This window comes from Protopterus annectens, chromosome 2.part0 (assembly GCF_019279795.1).
Source record: "Protopterus annectens isolate FY-2018-M chromosome 2.part0, PAN1.0, whole genome shotgun sequence".
Lineage (NCBI taxonomy): Eukaryota > Metazoa > Chordata > Ceratodontiformes > Protopteridae > Protopterus > Protopterus annectens.
The window spans coordinates 620,817,745-620,844,405 of NC_056728.1; the positions used below are offsets into that span (position 1 = coordinate 620,817,745).

The 26,661-nt window shown below is 41.1% G+C and overlaps 1 protein-coding gene across 1 annotated transcript in view; it reads right to left on the reverse strand.

The window, feature by feature from the left end:
- LOC122792761 overlaps window positions 1-26,661 on the reverse strand; it is a 1,018,830-nt gene that overhangs the window by 645,804 nt on the left and 346,365 nt on the right. Inside the window, exon 6 of the mRNA XM_044060334.1 lies at window positions 5,944-6,259. Coding sequence (XP_043916269.1) covers window positions 5,944-6,259 — 316 coding nt within the window. The remainder of the gene's footprint in view (window positions 1-5,943; window positions 6,260-26,661) is intronic.

Genomic DNA, 26,661 nt, shown 5'->3' on the forward strand with positions numbered 1-26,661 from the left:
TGGCTCAGTATTATAATGTGCTGAAATGGCCGAGGTATGAATTTTGATGGAAGAAAATGGAAGGCCCTTGTGAAGCATTTCAGTTAAGTACTGAAGAATATGCGGTAAAGTGGGCACTGTTGTGCCCATCCCCAGAGTATGACTCCAGGAACAGAATATTTTCCATTTTTCAGCACAGGATTTTCTAGTACTAGGCCTCCAGAATGACATCCATCACTTGCTTACTGAGGGACGGTAACGGAGAGATCAGGTAATTAGCCAGGCTGCAAGGTTCAGGGTATGAAGCTGTGGGTGCAGAATATGGCCCTCCTGCTGGGACAGCAGGGCAGGGGACTGAGGCAGGTGCCATAGTCCCCGCAGTGACACACTGCGCAAGAGGGGGAACCCGTGTTGGCGTGGCCAGTCTGGTGCAATCAGTACTGTCCTTGGTTTGTCCTGTTTGATCTTTAGTAGCACCTTGGAGAGGAGAGGCAGAGGGGGAAAGGCATTTTCCAGGTGAAGGACAGGGCATCCATTTTCCAAGCTTGTCTGTGGGGAGTCCTTGTGCAGAGTTTGTCCAATTGGTAGTTCTGAGGTGAGGCAAACAGGTCTATCTCTGGGTTCCCCCATTTGTTTCTCAACATGTTGAATATCTTTGGTTCCAGTTTCCACTCGTTAGGGGTCCATGAGATTTCTTCTTTGGTCATCTGCCAGTGTGTTTAGCTTGCCTGGCAGGAATTGAACTTGTAGGTGCACTTGGTAGTTCATGGTTGTGTTCCACAGAGCCATGGCTAGTCTGCAGAGAGGGTATGAGTGGGTTCCCCCCTGCTTGTTTATGTACCACATAACTGTGCTGTTGTCTGTCTTTACCAATAATTGTCCTGGAAGAATGTAGTCCTTGAAGGCTGTCAGAGCATTCTGTACAGTTAACATTTTTTTTTTATTGATATGCAGGTGTATTTGACTTGGGTTCCATTTGCCCTGAATGCACTGCCCTGCCAAGTGAGCCCCCCATGCATAGTCTGATGCGTCTGTTGTTAGGGTTTGGGCGGCAGGGGGTAGAGTGAATGACAGTCCCTTGTTTTGGTGGCAGGCCTCTGCCCACCAAAGGAACTCTATCTTCAGAAAAGGTATGATAGGAATCATTGATTCTAGGTCCTGAGAATGTTGACACCATAGGCTTTTTAGACACCACTGTAGTTTTCTCATATGCAGTCTTGCATATGGAATTAGTAGAATGCAAGAGGCCATGAATCGCAGGGCTTGCAGTACTTTTCTTGCAGATAGCTGGGTCATTGTGGCCAGTAGTTTGAAGTAGGCTGTCAAATGAACTTGTTTCTTTGGCGTGAGGTAGGCCATCTGGTAAGTTGTATTCAAGCTTGCTCCCAGGAATACAATTTGCTGGCAGGGTACTAGATGTGATTTATTTTCGTTTATGTTGTACCCCAGAGAAGTTAGTAAATTATTTACAAATGCCAGATGATTTAATAGTATGTCCTGACTTTCTGCCTGAATTAGACAATCGTCCAGGTATGGGTATATTTGAATATTTCTTTGCCTGCAAAATGCAATGACTGTAGCTAGGCAGTTTGTGAATACCCTGGGCGCAGTAGATAAGCGAAAGGGCAGTGCAGAGAACTGATAGTGCATGTAGCCTGCTCTGAAGCGTAGGTATCTTCTGCAAGATTCCCTTACTGGGATGTGCAGGTAGGCTTCCTTTAAATCCAGTGTTGCCAACCAGGCATTTTTGCCTAGCATGGGAAGCAGCTGATGAAGAGTTAACATTTTGAATTTTGGGATTACCAAAAAAGTGTTTAGGATAGACAGGCCCAGGATAGGACGCCAGGAATTGTTTTTTCTGGGTACCAGAAATAGTCTTGAGTAGAAACCTTGTCCCCATTCTTCTTCTGGGACAGGTTGAATAGCCCTGATGCTTAGAAGAGAGAGAACCTGCTTTTGAGCCTCTGCCCACTGATTTGGGAGTAGGTGTGGCCGTTTAGGGGTGGTAAGGAGTGGAAGTGGAATCTGTATCCTTGGGGAACTATATTTAAAACCCATTTGTCTTGGGTAATGAGTTTCCAGTATTTTTGCATGCAAGGCAATCTTTCCCCCTAAAGGAACAGTCAGTTGAGCAGGGCTTAGAAGGTTTAAAGTTAAGTCATTGTGACAGTTTACCATAGGGGGATGTCTTACTACTCCCTGCTTTGGAAATGGGAGCCCCCCCCCCCCCCACTGCTTAGGCCTGTGAGTACCTTGGGACTGAAGCCTGGGTGTTCTGTGGGTTCTTGGTTTGGACTGAGAAGGCATGGAAGAGGCAGGAAAGGCCCAATTCTTAGAAGGCCAATGACTACTAAATCTAGGAGGCTGTACTTGCAGGAAATCTTTAACAGTTTGCATAGATTTAGCTTTTCCTCCATCTTTTTAAGTACTTCTTCTGCTTTGTTGCCAAACAGGCGATCTTGGTTTAAGGGAGCATCCAGTAATTTAGCTTTAACATGATCTGACAAAGGTTGCTCCTTAAGCCAAGCATGCCTTCCAAGTACAGACCCAGTTACAGCAGCCCTGCAAGATGAATCAAAACCACATTGCAAAGTATGTTTTCCAACTTGTTCAGCAGAATGCATTAAATCCTGTAATTCTTTACTTTCAGCACAGTCAGAAATCAACATCATTTTCTGTTTAAGCAATCCAATAATATACTGCTGATACTTTAACATATGAAACTGGCAGTTTAAGGCCCTAATGGCCAAAGTTGCAGAAGTCTATACCTTCTTACCCCATCTATCCAGGGCCCTGGAATCTCTATCAGAGGGCGTAGGGTTTTTGGCAGTAGAAGCCTTAATGCCCTTGGGTCCCTGTGAAATGGTCTCAGGATTCGCAGTAGGATTCTTAAAAAGGAACTTGTGAGAGTCAGGTACCCTGTAATACCGGTCAGGTTTTCTGGGAGCCGGAGGTAAAGTGTCAGGGGGCCAGGCTAGATTCCGAGAAGGCATCATCTACAATGTCCAGTACAGGAGGGATAGTTAAAGGCCTGTGTTGAGGCAGGAGTAAGAATTCCCTAAGCCTCTTTATGGAGTCAGAGCAATCCTGGCTTTCCCAGCGGAAATGCTCCCTAAAAGTATGCAAGGTTTCACCAAAAGAGAAATCCTCTGGAGGGGAAGCAGAGGGAATGCAGTCCTCTGCATCAGAATCCTCATAGGTAGATAAGGGCAAATCCTGGTCATCAGTGAAAACAGAAATTTCAGAATCCTGATCAGAAGAATCAGAAGGAAAATCAGTCCTAGGTCTCTTAGAGGGAGAAGAGTGGCTTCCCCAGATTAGTGTAATAAGGTCTTCATCCATTCTTATCATTTGATTTTTAGGCATAGGGGCCTGACCATACGGTCTGGGCGTCGGTTTTCTAGGCATGGATTGAGTTTTAGGCCTTGAAGAAGATGGCGTCAGTTTAATATGCAAGTCAGTAGGCCTGAATACACCCTCAGAAGCCGGTGCCTGAACAGTGGCTCCGGACCCATCCAAAGTAGAGACATCCATAGGTTCCACAGTTGAAGAAGCATCTCGCGGCATATCGGACTCCGAATGGGTCTCAGTAGAGGCCTGCAAATCTGAAGTAGCAGGTATCAGGGGCTGCAAAAGCGCCTCACTGAGTACCGGCAAACTGGCGACTAGCTTAGGAGAAGCGTCATCAACAGCTTTGGACCTATGCGGTCGGTCTCTGTCTTTATCTTTATCTTTGCGTTTTTTCGGAATGTCGGTTGTTGGGTGGCTTACCGAAGCCATTTCTGGATAATTGAACAGAGTACCAAAATATCTGGATGCGAAAATGAACCAATGATGAATAGTTAGAGGTTTGAATAAGGCACAAAACCGACAGCGAGGTACATTGTGGTCTGGGCCTAAGAAAGGAATGCAGTACGAATGAAAATCTTTATGAGGTATTTGCTTTCCACAAGAAATACAATTGTTAACTTTTACTGACATCGGTTTACAGCAAGAAAAAGGATCCCCAACGGGGTACTTAGCTTAGTTGAAGACTTCGGATCCGAAACTCAAAAATGAAAATTTCAGGAGTTGGCCGACCGGCACTTGCGAACTACTTCTGCTTCGGGCACTGCAAGGCAAGAAAGACTGATGTAATGGCATCGGCTGCATAATTTATACCACTGACTACCTGATGTCATGGAAGATGAGACAGCAACAAACGCATGACCCAAGACTTTGATAATCAGGCCGATTGAGGGCTACCTGCAAGCAGATAACCCAAATGTGATGACTGCAACAGTGAAACACGAAAAACATCTGTTAAGGAGAACATCAGACACAATCTAAGGTAGTCCAACTATTTCCTCTTCTTGCGGTGCTCTTCACATCCTAGTAGTCTTCCCCAAACATATCCTCCATATGGGAAAAGTACATTAGGATGGTATGCTAAGTGCCTAAGCTCATCTCTTTCTCACTAAACATCTTTATTAAATCATCCCATTTTAATCTGTAGAATGATACTACATTGGGAACATGTAAAGTTATGGATATCTCCTTTACTGAGTGACAAAAGATCAACATAATTCATCTGAAACAACTTTTAGTAACACTGTAGTTTTCTACTTTTTCCACTGTTGGGCAACCTCGGAGTTGGTATATAATATACAGGTTTGGGTGGGTGCAGGGAGGGTGCAAAAACTTGCCTCCAAGGTTTGCCAAAAGTTGTTAGTTGTTCCAGCATTTTTTAGATCTTTTGGCATTTAGTGAAAGAGTTGTTAAGAGATCGACATGATCCCATTACATACATTAAAGAGAAAGAAAACAAGTCATAACAACAGTTTCCATTGTTACTGTCATGCAGCATATGTAAGATTTCCTTTTAATAATTTGTTTTCAGTCCAATTGCACTTCCCACCCCTTTCTCTGTGCCTATACTCTGATATCAGTCTCTTACAAGGGAAGCAGTCTGTACTGTGCAATTCAAACGTCTGCTCAGCATCATCCTACTCTAATACCATGCCTATCCGAATTATTTCTTCCAAATACTTTGGTTCCTTTTGCTAAGGTCCTCCAGTAAATTCCAACCTCAACTTCCCACCTTTTATACCTCTACTTGCACAGACATCTATCTGGTAAAATCTCCTTTCTCCATTCTTGCACTGGGTTTGTTCAGCCACTCTGGAAAAACTGTAGTCCGAACACTTTACTGCATATTTTGACCTAGAAGAGCATTTCAAAGAACACCAAGCTTTAGGTACTGCAAATATGTACATATTTTAGAAGATATTTTGCCCTTTTAAAAGCTGTACTGCATTTCCACTGAAAGCAATTACACATCCTGCACAAATTACATTTCTGTACGATGTAAGATTTAATCACAACAGCTTTTATAAAAAATATATTTACCACAATTTAATTTAGCTAATCTGTATGCTTTACTGAAAAGACAATTCGCAAGCTTCATTCAGACTGCCATAACTCCACCAGTACTATTACAACAAGCTATTAAAATTACTCCGCAAATAAATCTGACTGCTTCACAAACTATACCAAATAAAATGCTTATTCTGAAAAGGGCTCTTCACAGAGACTTCTGCAGGATTTGAAGCAACAAAACATAATAATATGGAATTATCATCTATTTAAATACGAACATTCTAATACAAAAATATTTGTGGGCTGGGTAGCACATTCCACAGAGAGAGAGAGAGAGAACTGACTATTTTAGAATGCATATCGAACACAGCAAGCCAGTTACCCAACAGTTAAGGAGCATAGTGGCAAGATTTTAGGATGAAAAAGATAAGGACCTTGGAGCTAATGCAACTATGGAAGATTATAACAGAAATATATATATTTCAAGAGTTAAAAGTTAAATTTCCAAAGTTTTAAGCACAAAGACTTAAAAGGACACATTATACTGTTAAGAATTTCTGCTCAGCCTGTGCTGATAAGTTTACTTCTACTTTAAGCACCACTTACCTCTTATTTGCAACCAGTTTAACAGTGGGAGATGCTGACATCTGCAGAGCTGATTTCTCAGGTTCAAATGCATTACTGTCTGCTCTTGTGCAAGAAATTAGCTTGTGCTGTGATCTCCTTGCATTTTTCTCGAGGACTACAGAGAGGAGTTCTGAGCAAGAGTTACGTTTAGTAGCAAGGTCAGTTCTTTCTTTACAAGGAATTCTGTCTACCATATCAGCTTCATGTGTATTGCCTGCTAAAGTTTCAGCATTTTGTACAGTCAAAGGATAATCCTTTGGTCCACCAGTCTTTGAGGCATCACTTCTGGTGGATTCTAGCAATAACAAAGAAAAATAAAATACAATAACATAAACATACTTAAAATGAATAACATGTTAAACAACCTATAAAAACTGTCTAGCACAACTGTTTCCACAGATAATGTCTGTTCAAGTAGTTTTATCCTTCAGACTTACTACAATATCATGACTGTCTTCTCATTTTACCAACTGATCAGCTCTCCAGTCTTCACTACTGAAATATGTGTACAATCAAAGGTGTAATCTGCAATTTACAAAGTGTACACACAAAATATATATCATAACCCTCAAACTACAAAAAAAAAAAAAAAAAAGAAACAGCAAACATCACACAATAGCAGCCTGCAGTAGCACTGTGGTACACAACTGACACCCTCTTGCATAAAAAAATGGATTTTTGGTTGCAGTATATTAACTCTTTCCTACATTAAGCAGACTATGTTTTTCATACAGTGCCGCATTGCAACAAGTCCCTGCATGGCACGTACCTCACTTAGATCTGTTCATACTAGTACTAGCATGCATTCCCTGCAGTCAAGCAAATTAAACCAGCTCAGTGTATTCTCAGTGTCTGTATGAACAAAAATATTAAGGAGAGCTGAGAAAATAGATTTTATTCTTAGAAAGGAAAAGCTGGGCATTTTCCAGAAAAGACTGTTTGGTTAGCAATTCTGAGTTCACTTACCTCACCCATCCTGTCCCTGTTGTGTTGTTACCCTCAGTGGCTCTTGACCTGAACCCCCCCCCCCTTAAACAGATTAAACTTCCGTTACTCTCCCTTTCATACCGTCCCATGCATATGGGGTACACTACAATACTCACACAGGTATCTACCTTTTTTTCAGTATACTTGAAAAATACAAACGTTAAGGTACTTACCATAATGACACATCTGTGTTGACTCTTTCCGACTGGTTCAACATGAGATTTATTGGATCCAACTTGATTCTGAGGCCAGCCACATTTCACAGATTTCAGCTCGTCGAGCTCTGCCTCCTCTAACCATAATCTCTCTCGCTCCTCATGGCTACTTCAGATAGAGTATGCTCCATACAACCCCAAACTGACCATATTCACGCCATGGGCAAAAGATATGAGGGACCCCAGTACCAACTCGGTTGTTCTACAGTCAAGAGGCTCGCCAAAAAAGTTGGAGGTCAATGAGTGGGAAGGTTAAAACAGTTGGAAAAAAGCAAAATGAATCTACTGTTGTTACGTACTTAACTTTTGTATCAAATGTTGCCTTTCCCATCTAGATTCAACTTGCGAGACAGAGTCCCAGCCAAGTAAAACCTTTTTTGAATTTCTTCATATCTTCTGGGTTTATAATACTATGACGGGAATGGACCCCATTCTTAAGTCAAAGTACGATTAAAGTTTATGAAGTTAGTATTGTTTCAATCTTTGATGTCAACCAGAAGTGCTCACTGCAGCACCCATGTGCCCAGTAATGACTCCTTCTGTAATTCGTACGGAGTTACATGTATTGGTATTGTATATAAATACGACTGTAGATTCTTTTTTACAAGACCCATTGCTCCTACTACTATTGGGACTGTCTGGGTATCTTTCTTCCACATTGATCTCGTTTCTGTCTGAAAATCCTGATATTTTATAACTTTGTGTCTCTCTGTATGCAAGCCACTGTAGTCACTGGATGTGGGTATTTCAATGATCAATGCTACTTTTGTCTTCTTTTCATGAACTACTATATCTGTTTTTCTAGCATCTATCTTTTGAACTGTTGGTAATGGATGATTCCATGTGAAAACCCCAGTAAGGTGTCAAGGAAGGATATTGAGCAATAAGGTGGAACCAAAGGAATCCCTGGATCTAGACTAAATGTCCAGTTTGTAGTGGATCACAAAGATGTGAGAACCCACCCTGGTAGCAGCTGCACATATGTCATCCAATGCAACTCTGGAGAAAAGTGCTGTAGACCTACCCATATCTCTAGTACAATGATGTTTTGGTTTACCCTGCAAGGGCTCGCCTTGACACTATACCAAAAAGAAATACAATCATACAGCCACTTGGCGAGAGTATCCTTAGACACTGGCATGCCCAACAAGGCTTTAAAAAAGAAACAAACAAATGATGAGACTTTCTGAAAGATTTTGGTCTATCCAAATAAAACTTCAATTACCTGCAAACATTCAGACAATGCATCCAGTATTCCTCTTTGCTGGAAAACAAGAAAAACACAGGTAAATGAATGGACTGGTTCAAACTGTTCACCATAGTCAACTTACGAAGAAAAGGGGGGGGGGCTATGCACAGGGAAACCCTGTCTTTATGAAGAAAAAAAAAAGACAAGTATGGAGACACTGACAAGTAGGCTTGCAACTCTGACACCACTTAGTGGATGTAACAGCTACAAAGATAACTTTTAAGTCAGGTGTAGCAGAAGGCTCAAAGGGAGGTTCAGCTAGGACCTAAAGCATGAAGGGCCACTCACAAAGAGGGGCAGGGACCCTGATCGGAGGATGAAAAAAAAATCTACCCTAGAGGTAAGCCTTGGAAAGTTTGAGGGCAGCTAAAGGCATACTATCTCTACCATTATGGAAGCGGGAAATGGCTGACAAATTACCATTAACATTAAAATAAATACAGCTAGAGTGAATCATATCTGCCAGTAAGTCGCAAACAAACTCTACTGGCACCACAAAAGGATCAAACCCCTTAAAGATAGCCAAATAAAGCAAACCATTTCCACTTACTAGCATACACCTGATGTGTAGACAACTTCTAAGAGAAAGACAAGATATGCTCCTCTCTGTTGGAAAGCTTGTGATTTTAGTCCGTCAAGAGAATTGCAAGAAAGTACAGTTGTGTACACCTACCATAAATGTAGATGTTCGAGTGTCTTCACTGTTGCAGTCATGACTGTAGGGTTCTCCCCTGCCGGCAGGCAGTCCTCGGTCGGCCAAAATCCCAAAGTCAGGGTCCGGCGTCGGCTGTTCAACCATGATCCCTGACGTCAGAGCACCAGGAGTACAAAGCTGACAGCCGACGCCATCTTCTCCAGTTTTTCTTGCCCCAGATGTCAGGAGTCCCTAAATAAGAAAGGTCCCATATCCTTTGCAAATACACCTCAGAAGAATGGTGAAAAAAGGAACCACACAAAAGTAAAAATAAGAGGGGACAGGAGGGAGGGAAACCCAGACTGCAACAGTGAAGACACTCGAACATCTACATTTATGGTAGGTGTGCACAACTGTACTATGTTCATCGTGTTTCACTATTGCAGTCAAGATTGTAGGGTAGAATCCCAAAGCTGAAAGAAAGGGAGGTGGTCATAAAGAAGAAGGGGCGGCTAAAAGGCCCTGCAAGACTGCAGAGGCAAAGCCTGCCCTAGACTTAGAGTAGAGAGGTAAATTGTAGTGCTTAGAAAAAGTATGCACTGAACTCCAGTTGCAGCTTCCAAAATGCCTTTGGTAGGAACTCCCCTGAGGAAGGCCGCAGAAGTGGCAGCAGCTCTGGTGGAATGAGTCCGTATACTCCCTGGGATTTACTTTCCATGGTGTGAATAACAAAATCTGATTCCATGAGCAATCCATTTAGAAATGGTCTGTTTTGAAATGGCTTTACCTTGGGAACTTGAAGCATAAGAAACAAACAATTGTTCTGATTTTCTGATGTCCTTGGGTCTGTCCAGGTAAAAACGTAGTTGTCTGTGTACATCCAAGGAATGTAAAATCCTTTCCCCTTTATTTTGAGAAGTGGGGAAAAAAGTTGGCAAGTGGATAGTTTGATTTAAGGCCACTTTGGAAACCACCTTAGGCATGAAGGTAGGATTAGTCCTCAAAGACACCCTGTCTTGATGACAAAATAATATAAGGTTCCACAGCCATAAGAGCTTGTAACTCTGAAACTCTCCTGGCAGAGGTTAGGGCTAACAGGACAGCTGTCTTCCAAGATAAAAACTTGATGTCAGAAGAGGCAGCAGGCTCAAAAGGAGGCAAGGTTAGTTTTTCCAAAACATAGTTGAGATCCCAAGCAGGAATGGGAGGAGATCTAGGAGGTCTTAAGTTCTTAGCTCCTCTGAGAAACTGTCTCATGAGCTGGTGGGAAAAGATTGCAGGGTCTGTATTATAATGAGCAGAAATAGCAGAGGCATGTATCTTAATGGAAGAGAAAGAGAAACCCTTATGTAAGAGATCTGTCAAGAAAAGTAAAATTAAAGGAATGTTCGGAAGAAGAGGATCAGAATCCTGAGCCTGCATCCAGGAACAAAATCTTTTCCATTTTCCTGCATAAGATTTTCTAGTGCTAGGACGTCTGGCTTCTAAAATGACATCCATAACCTGCTTGGGTAGGAAAGAAGAAATCAAAGGCCCTGGATTAACCAGGCCGCCAGGCTGAGAGTTCTGACATGAGAGTGTAGAACCTGACCCTGATGTTGGGACAGAAGGTTCGGAGACTGAGGTAAAACCCAAGGGGGCTCCAGACATAGGTTTTTTAGAGTTGGGTACCAAAATTGTCGAGGCCAATTTGGGGCCAGCAAGATTATCATCTTGGGCTTGTCCTGTTTTATCTTTAATAATACCCGTGGAAGAAGAGGAAGAGGCGGAAAAGCATATCCCAAGAGGTTCCGCCAACTGAATGATAGGGCATCCACTTTCCAAGCTTCTTTGTGGAAAGTCCTGGTGCAAAAATTCTGTAGTTGATGATTGAGATGGGATGCAAAGAGGTCTATGTGAGGACATCCCCAGACTGCTGTTATTATCCTGAATATTTTGGTGTCCAGCATCCACTCGTGTGGATCCGAAAGGTTTCTGCTCAGACTGTCTGCCAGGAAGTTTTGCTTCCCTGGTAGAAACTGAGCTTGAAGGTCCAGATTGCAAGCTAGAGCAGTGTTCCATAGATCCATGGCTAGTCTGCAAATGGGGTAGGAATGAGATCCCCCTTGCTTGTTTATGTACCACATAACTGTGGTGTTGTCTGTCCGTATTAGTAGTTGTCCTGGTTGTAGAAGATTCCTGAAGGCCATTGGAGCTTTCTGAACGGCTAACATTTCCTTTAAATTGATATGCAGGTGCTTCTGATCCTTTGTCCAAAGGCCCTGCAGACAGTTTCCCTGAAAATGGGCTCCCCAAGCATAATCCGAGGCATCCGTGGTTAGAATCTGAGTAGCAGGAGGCAGACAGAAGGGTTTCCCTTTGTTTAGAGTACATGCCCTGGATTACCAAAGAAATTCCTTTTGAAGGCAAGGCAGGACGGAGATCAGTATGTCTAAATTGTGGCAATGCTGAGACCATACATTTTTTAGGTACCACTGTATTTTCCTCATGTGTAGTCTTGCATATGGTACGAGAAGGATGCAGGAGGCCATGTAACCCAAAGCCTGCAGGAATCTCCTTGCAGATAGCGGAGTTAAAATTGCCAAGGTCTTGAAAGTTGAAGCCAGCTGTAATTGTTTTTCGGATGTCAGAAATGCCATCTGGGTTGTGGTGTTTAGAAGAGCACCCAGAAAAGTTATCTGTTGTGAGGGTGTCAAATTTGACTTTTTTATGTTTACAAAGAATCCCAGGAACTTGAGGAGGTTCTGTACAAATTCTAGATCTGGAGTAAGACATCCTTGCTGTCTGCCTGAATTAGACAATCGTCCAGATAAGGGTAAATTTGAATTCCCTTGAGTCTGCAGTAAGCTACTACTGGAGCCAGGCATTTGGTGAAGGCCCTGGGCGCGGTAGACAATCCAAAGGGCAGCACAGAGAATTGAAAGTGCCTCGATCCGGCCTTGAACCTGAGGTATTTTCTGCGTTCCTGCCTGATGGGAATGTGTAAATATGCCTCCTTTAAATCCAAAGTTACCATCCATGCATCTTTGGACAGCATTGGAAGTAGCTGCTGTAGAGTAAGCATCTTGAATTTTGGAATCTCTAGAAAGGTGTTCAAGACTGACAGATCCAGAATGGGTCTCCATGAGTTTTGCTTCCTGGGGACTAGAAAGAGCCTTGAGTAAAAACCCTGTCCCATCTCTGAAAGTGGAACCAGTTCTATGGCTTTCATGGCCAAAAGAGCTTCCACCTGGTTTAAGGCCTCTGTCCATTGATGTTTTGGAAGGTCTGGCCATCCGCTTGGCCTTGGCAGGGTATGAAAATGGAATTTGTAACCTCTTAAAACCACATCCAGAACCCACTTGTCTTGGGTTATATGAGTCCAATTTTGATAAGAAAGAGAGAGTTTTCCTCCGAGAGGGGCTTCCAGGCAAGAAGTTCTTGCAGCCCAACAGAGGGAGTCACTGAGTTCATTTCCTATGAGTTTGTGACCTGTCCTCTCCTCCCCTAGGGGTGGAAGCAGTCCACTGTCTTGGTCTATAAGAAGCTTGTGTTTGAGGCCTTCCTCTGGAGCGTCTACATCTACCCCTCTGAGGCCTGTCTGAAGTGGGAAAGGACCAATTTTTAGAAGGCCAATTCCTGCTAAATCTTGGTGGCTGTACTTGTAAGAAATCTTTAACTGTTTGCATGGATTTCGCCTTATCCTCCATCTTTTAATCACCTCTTCAGCTTTTGATCCAAACAAAACAATATGTTGAACAGGAGCATCCAATAATTTAGCTTTTACATGTTCTGGTAAATTTTGTTCCTTTAGCCATGCATGCCTTCTAATGACTGTGCCAGAGGCAGCAGCCCTACAACAAGCCTCCAAGGCATCAAATCCACAGTGTAAACCATGCTTCCCAACTTGTTCAGTGGCATGCAATAAGTCATGTAATTCCTTATCATCTTCACAGGCAGAAATGGAAGTTAGCTTTTGTTTTAAAACAGACAAGAGAAATTGCTGGTATTTCAGCATATGAAACTGACAGTTTAAAGCCCTAATGGACAAAGTAGCAGAAGTGTACACTTTTTTGCCCCATCTTTCTAAAGATCTAGAATCCTTTTCAGTGGGAATGGGATTTTTGGCAGAAGCGGCCTTAACTCCCTTAGGACCCTGAGAAATGGTTTCAGGGTCAGCAGAAGGGTTCTTGTATAAAAACTGGTGGGAATCAGGAACCCTGTAATATCTAACAGGCTTAACAGGAGCAGTAGGAAAAGAGTCAGGGGTTAAGTTAGCCTCCGAAAAAGCATCATCCACAATATCCAAAACAGGAGGAATAGCCAGGGGTCTATGTTGGGGGAGAAGAAGAAAATCCCTTAGTCTTTTCTTAGATTCCGAATATTCCTGTCCTTCCCAGTGGAAATGTTCCCTCATTTCATGCAAAGTTTCCCCAAAAGAGAAATCCTCAGGGGGAGTTGATGAAGGAATGGATTCCTCAGCATCAGAATCCTCATAAGGAGGGAAAGAATATTCCTGGTCAGAAGAAGAAACAGAAGCCTGATCAGAGGAATCATAATAAACATCCTGCCTTGGCCTTTTATCTGGAGGGGGATGAGAACCCATAATCATAGTAAGTAAATCCTCCGCCACCTTGAGTAACTGTTTCTGTGACTTGGGAGCCGGTTCAGAAGAGGCCTGTGTTGCAGTCTTTGATTTAGAAGGAGTCTTTGCCTTTGTCTTTGGCTTTGCCTTTATTAGAAGCTGAGTAGGCCTGAAAACCCCTTCAGAAGCCGGTACCTGCACAGCGGCTCCGGACCCATCCGAAGGAGCATTGTCCAAAGGTCCTGCAATAGAAATATTTAAAGGCCTGGTTGGCTCCTCATGAGAGTCCGTTTCGGCCATCGGTTCTGAAATGGCCGACGACAGGGGCTGCAAAAGCGCCTCACTGACGGCGGCCGAACCTGAAGCTGGCTCCGCTTGTGCACTATCAGATTTGGACCTCGGAGGCCTGTCTTTATCCTTGTAACGTTTGTGAACTTCGGTAGCCGGAACAGTATCTGACGACATTTTGTAGTTAAAGCGCCTACCGAAGTAATGAAAAGCAAAATCGTACCTTCGTTTAATTGTACGTTCATTGAACCTAGCACAAAACAGACAACTAGCTACGTCGTGGTCAGGGCCTAAGCAAGGAATACAGTAAGAATGAAAATCCTTAACAGGTATTTGCTTCCCACATGAAATACAATTATTAACTTTTTCTGACATTGGACTGGAGCAAGAAAAAGTTTCCCCAACGGGGTACTTAGCTTTGAGTGGAGAAGAAAGTCTTCGGACTGAAGTTTATCAGAAAAAATCGCCAGGAGTCAGCCAACCGGCACTTGCGAACTGCTATCACCGCACGGCAAGAAAGACTGGAGAAGATGGCGTCGGCTGTCAGCTTTCTACTCCTGGCGCTCTGACGTCAGGGAGCATGGTTGAACAGCCGACGCCGGACCCAGACTTTGGGATTCTGGCCGACCGAGGACTGCCTGCCGGCAGGGGAGAACCCTACAGTCATGACTGCAACAGTGAAACACGAAGAACATCCATGGGGTTAACTTTAGGGTATGAATGTTGGGCAGGTTCAGGCCTGCTGGGTAAGAGATCAGATCAGGAACAGGATCAAAGACCCAAGGAGAGTACTTTAGAAGGAGGCCAAATGAAGAGGAACCACACTGATAGGGTCAAAAGGGAGAAATGAGGATTACAGTCACTCTGCAGTGGGCTGCCTTCTGAAGAAGTTTTATTATCAGCGGAGTCAGGGGACAGGCATAAAGGAGACCTGGGGCCAAGCATAAAGAAGAGCGTCCCTGGGTAACTGTTCCTGAGAAGGGACTAAGGCATAACAGCAGCTGCACTTGGTGTTGTAAGGGGATGCGAACAGATCACAACACAAAGTACCCCAGTGATGAAAAATCTGTGCAGCCACTCTCTGATTCAACGACCCCTCGTGCAGAAAAAAAGTGCTCCTGCTCACAATGTCTGCTAATATATATCTCCAGGATGTGTTTTGCAACCAGAAACCATTGAGATGAACTCGCCAACTGCCAAACTGTCATGGCCTCCCGACAAAGAGGATATTAATAGATTCCCCCTTGTTTGACCAAGTACGACACTGTAGAGATGTTGTCGATAGAAAATGAAATCACACCCTGTGTAGAACGACCTGAAAAGCCTGCAAAGCAAGTAGGACCGCCCTCATTTTCTAAACACTGATGTGAAGACTGGCCTCAGTATCAGACCAGGTCCCTTGGATAGTCCTCTCCAGAAGAGAGGTATCCATGGTGAACATATTCAGAGGAGGGGGAAGAACAGTCTCTCGGCAGACACCAACAGAGACTCCACCACCTGATCTGATTTCACAATGATTCTCTGGATCCACCAATAAGTGCTCACAACTGCCAGTAATAATAGATCCACGATTTAATAAAGTCAAAAAACACAAAATAATGAAAACGACGAACTGATACGACAAAACACTATAAGCATATACAAACAAACAAAGCGAACTGTAGAACTACGTTAAGTGCTTTCAATCAAATCAGCTGGTCTTCATTAGAACTAAAGCATTTAACTATTACGCTGTTTAAATAACTTCAGTGGCGCCAAAAACATATTTGCCTTTCCTTAAAGCTGTATTCACTCTTTGTTAACATGAAATATTAGCATCCTTTGCAATGCTTTCAAATTTCACTAATCAACATTTTTTCTTATACATTTTATAAACAAATAATGTATATGACAATATACTGTAAAACATAACTATACTAATTAAAAAATGATATAAGATATAAAAAAATATTAAATAATAAGTAAAAAATAATGAAATAAAAAATATATATTCTATTACAATAACTATGAACTGTATTTGATCACCCGATAAGGCTATGCATAATTTATAAATATTTGTTAATACTTATTGATTCATTACTGTACATTGGAAAGAAATACGTATACGCATGTATACACGTATAAGATAAATAAATAAATATATATATCAAAATTAATCAATTCGCTAAAATTGTCACTAGTACTTAAAATCTATATAATATCTATATGTAAATGCTTAATCAATGATATAATTCTATATGTACTCCTATCTTCTCATCTACTATGTCATATAAAGATTATAAAAATTATAGAAAATTATAAAAAAATTTTTGCTCTTACGTATATAATACTTTCTTAACTGAAATACTTTTTCTATAACTATAATAATGTTTTATAGATAGACATTCATTTAAACCTGGTGGAGTGGTGGCATCCAACCATATTTGCCACCATGTCTCTTTATATGCCAATAAACTCTTATAATCACCACCTCTTGGATCTGATTCTATAATTTCAAGAATACTAAACCTGAATTGATGTTCATCTCCTTTACTTTCTATGTGTCGGTATAATGCATTAGTTTTATCTTTAGTCTTGATACTATATGTGTGGTCATATATGTGTTTTTTGAGACATCTTTCTGTTCTTCCTACATAGAAGCTTGGGCATTTGTCACATGTTGCTAGATATATTACCATTTTAGTGTTACAATTTCCATTTCTGCACCTTATAATGGTCTTATGTCCATTCTGTAACATTATTTTATTTTCCTGTGACATATATCTACATTGATCGCAGAAACCACATTTTCTGCTTCTATTATTGTTTTTCTTACTACTTCTTTTCCTGTCAATATTTCTATAATCCATTAAACACTTCATGTTGCTACCCATTTTATAAATAAAATTAGGTTTGGATCCCAATATTTGGACTAAGCCCATGTCCATACTGATCAGATGCCAGAATTTATGTATTATACTTTTAATTTTGTCTACTCCTAAATTATATTGTAAAATACAAACTCTTTGAAAGTTTGAAACTAATTTATTCGTAGCCACATTATTATCCAAATTATTGGTATGAATATTTCCAGCTCCCAATAATGGTTTATATTTAATGTTCCAATACTGGGTGACATAATTAATAATTTCTTCCATCATTACTTCAGGATATCCTCTTTGACTGAAAAGTTTTTTTAATAAATATCAATTCACTTTTCATCTCTTCATAATCAGAGACCATTCTGGCTGCACGAATACATTGACCTTTAAACACATTGTATTTAACTATGAAAGGATGACAACTTGAAAAGTCTAAATAATTGTTAGAAAATGTACTTTTCCTATAACTTTTGGAGTAGACTTGACCTTCATCATAATGTATATAGGTGTCCAAGTATGGTAATCCATTTTTATCAAAGGAACAAGTAAATTTTAAATAATCGCTACTATTATTGAGAACATTTATAAATTGTAGTAGCATTTCTTGTTCTCCTTCCCATAAAATATAAATATCATCCAAGAATCTGGAATAGTATTTTATGTATTGGTAATATTTACTGGGGAACAAAATACTATCTTCCCAATTAAGCATAACCAGATTTGCATAGATGGGAGCACACGCTGCCCCCATAGCTACCCCTCTGGTTTGCTTAAAACATTCCCCCTCAAAATAAATTAAGTTATTATCCAATACAATAGACATCATCTCAGATAATAAACATATTTCATCCCATTCTAGGTTCGTGTGCCTCACTAAACTGTTATTAAAAGCCTCCAAACCTTCCTGTTTTGGGATACAGGAGAATAAATCTATTACATCAATGGTCACTGTAATAGCATTTTTGTTCAATGTAGTACAGACAGGAAAATTAGATAAAAAGACCCACGAATCCTTTACCATATGTTTAATAAACGCATACATATTCTTTAACTTAATATCAATATATTTTCCCATAGGGAAAATTTTAGAATGACTACCAGATACTATCGTTCTAAAGGGAGGGTCCCTGGTGTCTTTATGTACCTTTGGTATACCTACCAAGGTAGCTACCTTTGGAAATTTAACTTTTATGAATTTATATATTTCTTCTGTAATTCTACCATCTAATAAATATTCCCCTATATACGAGTCTATGCGCTGATAGGCTATATGCAACTCGTTCAAAGAAATGGTCTCATAATTTCCATTTAGATATAGTGCATCATAAATTTTCTTTGTATACTGTATACTATCATATAACACTATTCCCCCCCTTTATCTGGTTTCATTATTCTAATACTATTGTCATTCTTAATTTCATAAAGTAATTTCATTTCCTCATATGATAAATTATTAACATCTGTTATCTGTTTCAAATTCTTATATTCCTGATATATTTCTCTTGTAACTACTTTATCAAAAGTTTCAATAATAGGATGATTGGGTGGCGTAAAAGTACTCTTTTTACTTATCTGATTATTTAATCCATAATCTACACATATATGATCCTTTTTTGGTATATCTTTAAAAAATACTTCTAAATTAATTTTCCTTATGTATTTCTTAAAATCAATTATTACTTCAGTTAAGTTAAATTTCGGGTTAGGGATGAATTTCATACCTTTTTCAAATAAATCAAAGTGAACAGTCTCTATAGGAATATTAGAATAATTGTGTATATTAAAATTATTATAGGAGTAGATATTCCCATTGACTACTATATCATTGTCACCATTTCCATATATTTTGTTCACATTATTATGACTATTATAGTCTATGTTATCTAATGTTGAATTTGCACATGGAAACTTTGGTTTATCATTCCCAATAATATAATAAGAAGCTGTATCTACTTCTATTAATATTAAATTATGCATAGTCTTATCGGGTGATCAAATAGACAGTTCATAGTTATTGTAATAGAATATATATTTTTTATTTCATTACTTTTTACTTATTACTTTTTACTTTTTACTCCTAGGCCTCAAGCCATCTACTCTCCCCCTGAAACTAACTACTTGTAGGTTTGTTTCTTATAATAATTGTTCACTGTACATCCTAATGTAACTTTTTCTTACCTGTGTATACTAACTATATGATGCTTTGTTTTTCTCTTTATAATTGTTATTGTACATACTAATGTAACTTTTTTTTTCTTCCCTGGGTATTTAGTGCATAACTACAATCGTATGTTAGCTGTCAAACATTGTTGTAACCTACTATGTACTATTGGAACTTTTTGTAACCTACTATGTACTATTGGAGCTTTTCTCCCCGGGCCTCCGCTGAAAATGGACATGTGTCCAGTCGGACTTTCCCGGTCAACAAATGTAAAATAAAATAAAATAAATAAAATAAATAAATAAATAAATTATTTAATATTTTTTATATCTTATATCATTTTTTAATTGGTATAGTTATGTTTTACAGTATATTGTCATATACATTATTTGTTTATAAAATGTATAAGAAAAAAATGATGATTAGTGAAATTTGAAAGCATTGCAAAGGATGCTAATATTTCATGTTAACAAAGAGTGAATACAGCTTTAAGGAAAGGCAAATATGTTTTTGGCACCACTGAAGTTATTTAAACAGCGTAATAGTTAAACACTTTAGTTCTGATGAAGACCAGCTGATTTGGTTAAAAGTGCTTAACGTAGTTCTACAGTTCGCTTTGTTTGTTTGTATATGCTTATAGTGTTTTGTCATATCAGTCCATTTTCATTATTTTGTGTTTTTTGACTTTATTAAATCATGGATCTATTATTACTGGCAGTTGTGAGCACTTATTGGTGGATCCGGAGAATCATTGTGTAAGCTGTGGATTTCCTTACAACCTGATCTGATTTCAACAGACCTCTGTCAATGCAACTGGGAATGCCATTCAAGTGCGTCAGATAAGACTATTGTAACACCAATGCCTACTGCAAAATCCTCATGTAGTACGTTGCAATGGGAAGCAAATAAATGGTGGCTGCTATGTGCCCCCAAGAACCTGAGAACCAGATCAGCCATGGATTTTGGGTACGAAAGTAATGAAAAAGCAAGACCCTGCAAGGCCAACATTCTGGAAGCTGGTAGCCTTGCAATCTGAGAAACTGTGTCCAAGTGATAACCTATAAGCTCTACTGAAGTACAGAAAGAATACTGGATTTCTGATAGCCGACTGTGATTTCCAAGGAGCTGCATAATTGGAGACAGGTGTCCCTAGCTCTGATCAAAAAATGTCCTCGTGGAGGGAGTTAGGAGCCAATCATTCAGGTGAGGATAGATTTGAAACCACTGCAGCTTGAGCCAGACTGCCACTACTGCTATACACTTGGTGAACACCCGAGGGCAGTGATGAGTCCAAAGGGCAGCACTTAGAACTGATAGTGATTGGCTCCTGGCTGGAAGTGAAGAAACCTTCTGGATTACCTCACAAACTTTATATGATGGTAGGTGTCCTTGAAGTCAATCAAGCACATCCAGTTGCCCTGCCACAAGTGAAGTAGAATGGACTGCACAGTGATCATCCATATAATGGTCTCATTGACAAACTTGTTCAATATGCTCAAATCCAAAATTGGCCTGAGGTCCTTGTTCTTCTTTGGGACGAAACAGAATCCTGAATAGACTCCATATCTGTAATGGTTTGGTGGGACCTCTTGAATGATTTTCTCTAACAGCTTTAGTATTTCAATGGTCGCAGCCTTTCTCTGATGGGGTAGCATGACTGGGAGAGGTTTTTAATTAAAATTTTGGAGTATAGAAAAATGGAACTGTACAGCCTCTGGATATGATTCTCAACAGTCAAGTGTCTGAGGTGATCGTCTCCCAAGTTTTCGGATGTGCAGCCAAGCAACCCAACTGCCTCCAGAGACAGACATCTGGGCAATGCTTCAGAATTGGTAAAAGGGTTTCCTTGTGAAAACCCTGACTTTATGGACCACCCCGCGACATAAACTGTGTCCACTGTGGCTGCCCCCTCTGCCACGTGGGGATCCCTCAAGAAGGAGTTTCCTGGAATGACTGCTGAGCTTTTCTAAAAAAAAAGAGAGAGGCATCCCCCCCCCCCCTTTCTGGTTCACAGAAAAGGTCTTTTGAGGAGTAGCAAAATGCACTCCCATGGCAGATTCTTGCTCACTTCTGATCAATGTGTCCTTAAACTTGAGCCCAAAAACAGGGGCGCCAAAGGGAGCATTAATAAAGGTTGCCTTGAAGTACCCCGCAAAGTTACAGAACCTCATCAAGGTGTGGAGACACATGGCAATGCCAGCACCAAAATCTCAGGATGCGTCATCATTAGCTGTATTAGATAGCAGATGCAGCACATTGGCAATGAACTGTAAAGTGGACATCTGAGTCTCTAAGTTTGGCTGAATCTTAATTACCCCTAACACTTCTGAGATGATGTCCTGCTAAAGTCCGCTTAAGTGCACCAATTAGTTCAAGTCCCTCAGTGCAAAGGTGGCTGCGAAGAAATAATCCTTCCTCATTCAGTCCAACAATTGAAATTCCTTATTTGGAGGATGAAACAAGGAGCTCTCTTCTGAGATTTCCTTTTTTAGTGACTGCTGTCACCATGACAGAATCCACAGTCAGGACCTTACTCCAGAATTGTTAGTCGTGGGGGGGGGGGGGGGGGGGGCTTAGAATCTTATCTGGCGTTTTGGGATCTGTTTCATCATATCAGGCTCATTTTTTGCCATAAGAACATCTGGAGGAGGAACAACCAAGGAGGTAAGAGGGGTCCATCCCAAAAACCTCCAGAAAAACCTCCTCCTCCTCCTATACTTCAAGGCAGCTCAGCAAGAGCAGAAAGTCAACAACATACTACACAGATCTCCCACTGGCAGCATTAAATCAAACAATGACACGGAGTGTCCATGACAAAAAAAACTAACAGGAGTTAAATGTACCAAGCCAGACACTAAAATTAGTAAGGTAGACATTGTGACCTGGTAACCTCTGAAACATTTTAGTAATTGGTGATTCTACTGTGTGTAAAAACACACCCTGATATGCTTTGTAATAAGCTTGTGACAGCCTTGTGCATACATGGGGCCAAAATTAGGGACACTACAACAAGTAAAAACAGATTAAGGCTAGTTATAATCCGGTCACTCTTCATGTTGAAGTGAAAAATCTAAAAATGTTCTCCTTTGATATGCAATGAGCATGAGGGACTTCTATGTGAAATCCTCCCATCACTTCATGTAGCACCTAAACATAATAAAAAAAATACTGAAATTCAATCAGTGGCTAAGAACACAGTGTAACAGACAGATGATTGCACCCCCCTGTCATCCTGCTATGAGATGGGCACCCAGCCAGATTAATCTGCCTGTGAAGAACTTAATTTCTCTACTAGGGAGTACAAGAACTGAAGAGGAAAACTTCAATCCCCTCTTTTTTTAAGACCCCTTCAAATTTCAAAACAAAAAGGAAAATACACACAATTAAAAAAAATCAAAATCAGAGGTATGCAAGGATTGCTTTGCTACATGACACAAATCTCAACAACAAAAAACAAGTGGTTTAGAACTTTTTTCTCAACGTAGAGAATGTCAATATCTGCACCATCACTAAAAAGTACAGTTTTGTACCTACCATAAATGTAGATGTTCGAGGATTCCATTGCTGCAGTCCTTACTATTGGGTATAGTCCGCATCCAGTCGGCCCGAATACCAGAGTATAAGGCTGACGTCGGTCAGGGCGCATTAGACTGACGTCAGTACGTCAGGGTACTAATGCGCATGACCGGCGTCATATCCTCAGTCTTTTTTTGCCCCAGATGTCAGAAGACCCTAAAAAGACAAGGCCCAAAATACCTGTACCAAAACATGAACAATATATACAAAAAATAAGCAGGTAAACTCACCTACACAACCACCCCTAAACACAGAGGGGAAGGAGGGAGGGTAAATTGGACTGCAGCAATGGAATCCTCGAACATCTACATTTATGGTAGGTACAAAACTGTACTATGTTCTTCGTTTTCCATTGCTGCAGTCCTTACTATTGGGTAGAATCCCAAAGCAGAGGTAAGGGAGGCTGGTAAATCATAAAGAAGCAGGAGCTGACAACATGCCTTGCAAAACAGCTGTGGCAAAACCAGCCCTAGACTTAGAGTAGATAGGAAGGTGATAATGCTTAGAGAAAGTATGCACTGAACTCCAAGTAGCTGCTTCCAAAATATCCTTAGTTGCCACCCCCCGTAGAAATGCTGTTGAAGTGGCAGTAGCCCTAGTGGAATGAGGCCTAATCCCAGCAGGAATCTCCTTGCCATGATGGGAATAACAAAATGCAATGCAAAAGCCAATCCACCTAGAAATAGTTTGTTTTGACACAGGCTTGCCCTGCGAACTCAAAGCAAAAGAAACAAACAACTGCTGAGACTGCCTAAAATCCTTAGTCCTGCTTAAGTAATAACGCAATTGCCTGTGCACATCTAAAGTATGCAAAATCTTTTCCCCTTTATTTTGGGGGTCTGCATAAAAAGTAGGCAAATGAATAGTTTGGTTTAAAGCCACACTAGAAACCACTTTAGGCATAAAGGAAGGATTAGTACGTAATGATACCCTATCCTTATGGAAAATCAAAAGGGCTCGACTGCCATAAGGGCCTGCAACTCAGACACCCGTCTTGCAGAAGTAATAGCCAACAAAAAAGCAGTCTTCCATGACAAATATTTCAATTCAGCAGTAGCCGCAGGCTCAAAAGGTTGTAGAGTAAGTTTTTCCAACACAAAATTGAGATCCCAAGCAGGAGTAGGAGCTCTACGTGGGGGTCTTATATTTCTTGCCCCTCTAAGAAACTGCTTGAACAAAGGATGCGAAAACAATGGTGGGTCACAATCATAGTGAGCTGAGATTGCTGCAGCATGAATCTTAATGGAAGAGAAGGACAGACCCTTGTCCAGTAACTCAGTAAGATATTGAAGAGCCATACTCAAATTAGGCTCAGAAATCTCCAAATTCTTTGCTTTACACCAAAATAAAAATCTCTTCCATTTAGCTGCGTACACTTACCTTGTACTAGGTCTTCTAGCTTCCATAATCACATTTAAAACTTGTTGAGGAAGTTGAGACTTGCTGTGTTTCAACACAGAATATGCCAGGCTGTCAGATGAAGAGAGTGAAGCTTGACATGGAGCAGATAACCGTCCTGCTGGGATAACAGATGTGGAATCAAAGGTAAAGGCCATGGAGGCTTCTTTACCAGACTCCGTAGTAGAGGGTACCAGTGTTGCCGAGGCCAATCTGGAGCTATCAAAATCATCCTTGGCCTGTCCTGTCTGACCTTTAACAGTACCTTTGGAAGAAGAGGCAGAGGTGGAAAGGCATACACATGAAGGTTCGTCCAACTGAAAGACAGAGCATCCACTTTCCAAGCTGTGTGATGAAACCCCTTTGTGCAAAACTGTGGCAGCTGGTGGTTTAGTGGAGAAGCGAACAGATCTATGTCTGGAGTTCCCCATGACACTGTCAATTTCTGAAATACATGAAGATCCAGTTTCCACTTGTGGGGATCCATGATTTGTCTGCTTAACACAACTGCTAAGGAGTGCTGTGCTCCTGGCAGAAACCTTGCCTGAAGAGTTAGGTGCAAGCGTAGCGCAGTCTCCCATAAAATCATTGCTTGCCTGCATAGAGGATAAGAATGTGTTCCCCCTTGTTTGTTGAAGTACCACATGACAGTTGTGTTGTCTGTTAGAATCAACACCTGCCCTGGAAGAAGTAACTCCTTGAAAGCCAGTAATGCGAACTGGACTGCTAACATCTCCTTCATGTTGATATGTAGATGCTGTAGTCTGGCAGGCCACTTGTCTTGTATCCATTCAGATGAGCTCCCCAAGCAATGTCCGAGGCATCTGTCGGTAAAATCTGACTCGCCTCTGGCTGGGTCACAGAGAGTCCCTTGTTTAGGTGACATTCCTGAGCCCACCACAAAAATTCTCTTTGAAGGCAAGGTATTATTTGAATGACAGTGTCTAAATCCTGGCAGTGCTGTGTCCATACATTTTTGAGATACCATTGTAACTTCCTCATATGCAGTTTGGCATTGGGAAGCACCAGAATACAAGATGCCATGAACCCTAATGCTTGAAGGACTGTCTCTGCAGTCAGCACGGACTGATGAGATAGTTGATGGAAGTAAAGTGACAGACTCTTTTGTTTGTCCGGGGTTAAAAAGGCCATCTGGGCTGCTGTATGCAGTCTCACACCCAGAAAGCACATGACTTGAGAGGGTACTAGACTGGACTTTATTTCGTTCACAGAATACCCTAGGCATCTTAGCACTGCTATAACATATTCCAGATGCTGTAGAAGGTCTTCCTTTTCTTGAGCCAGAATCAGGCAGTTGTCTAAATAAGGATAGATTTGAAGTCCTTGTAGCCTGAAGTAAGCTATCACTGGAGCCAGAACCTTTGTGAATACTCTGGGCGCAGTAGATAAGCCAAAGGGCAATGCAGAGAACTGATAATGAGAATCTCCAGCTCGAAACCGCAGATACTTCCTGTAACTTAGCCTGATAGGCACATGAAGGTAAGCTTCCTTGAGATCTAAAGTTACCATCCAGTGATCTTTGCCCAGCAGGGGTAAAAGCTGTTGTAACGTCAACATCTTGAACTTGGGAATGTCCAGGTAAGTGTTGAGGAGAGATAAATCCAAAATTGGTCTCCACGTGTACCCCTTCTGTGGTACTAGGAACATGCGAGAATAAAATCCTAGGCCCCTTTCTGATACAGGGACTGACTGAATGGCCCCCATTTGGAGTAACTGAGAAACTTGCTTGTGAGCCTCTTTTCTTTGTGGAGGAGGAACGTCTGGCATGCCTGTGAAAGGGGGCATTGTATGGAAATAAAATCTGTAACCGTGGTGAATGATGTCCAACACCCATCTGTCTTGAGTAATTAAATCCCAATTTTCTTTGAAAAGAGACAGTCGTCCTTCCAAAGGAGCTGCCAGACGAGAATCTACTGGCAGCTGAAAAGGCAGGTCATTGGGTCTGTTTACGAAAGGACTGACCCCTGCCCTCACCAGAAGTCTGAGCAGGTGAACTCCTGTTCTAGGCCTAAAGAACCTTGGGCCCTGCCCCTACCACGTCTAGACCTACCCCTAGACTGGGAATCATAAGCAGGATATGTCCACCCCTTAGCAGGCCAATTTCTACTAAACTTGGTGGCTGTACCTGCAAAAATCTTTAACAGTTTGCATAGACTTAGCTTTGTCCTCCATTTTCTTTAAAACTGCTTCCACAGGTGAACCAAACAACACATCAGACTGTAAAGGAGCATCCAAAATCCTTGTCTTAACATGCTCAGCCAAATTTTGATCCCTCAACCAGGCATGCCTGCGAAGAACAGAACTAGTGGCAGCCACCCTCGAGGAGGCCTGCACAGCATCAAAACCACATTGCAAAGAATGCTTGCCCACTTGTTCAGACACATAAACTAAATCCAGCAATTCTTTACAATCAATACCTTCCGCCAAAGCATCCACCTTAGATTTTAATTGTGAAAGGAGATAATTTTGATATTTCAGCATGTGAAACTGACAATTCAATGCTCTCATGGCTAGAGTGGAAGAAGTATACACTTTCTTACCCCACCTATCTAACGCCCTTGCCTCTTTGTCAGTGGGAACAGGATTTTTAACCACAGAGGCTTTAACACCTTTAGGCCCCTGAGAAACAGTTTCTGGGTCCGCCCTAGGACTCTTAAACAAATACTTATGAGCTTCGGGCACCCTATAGTACCTATCAGGTTTAACAGGAGCAGGAGGCAAGGAATCAGGGTTCAGGAAGCCT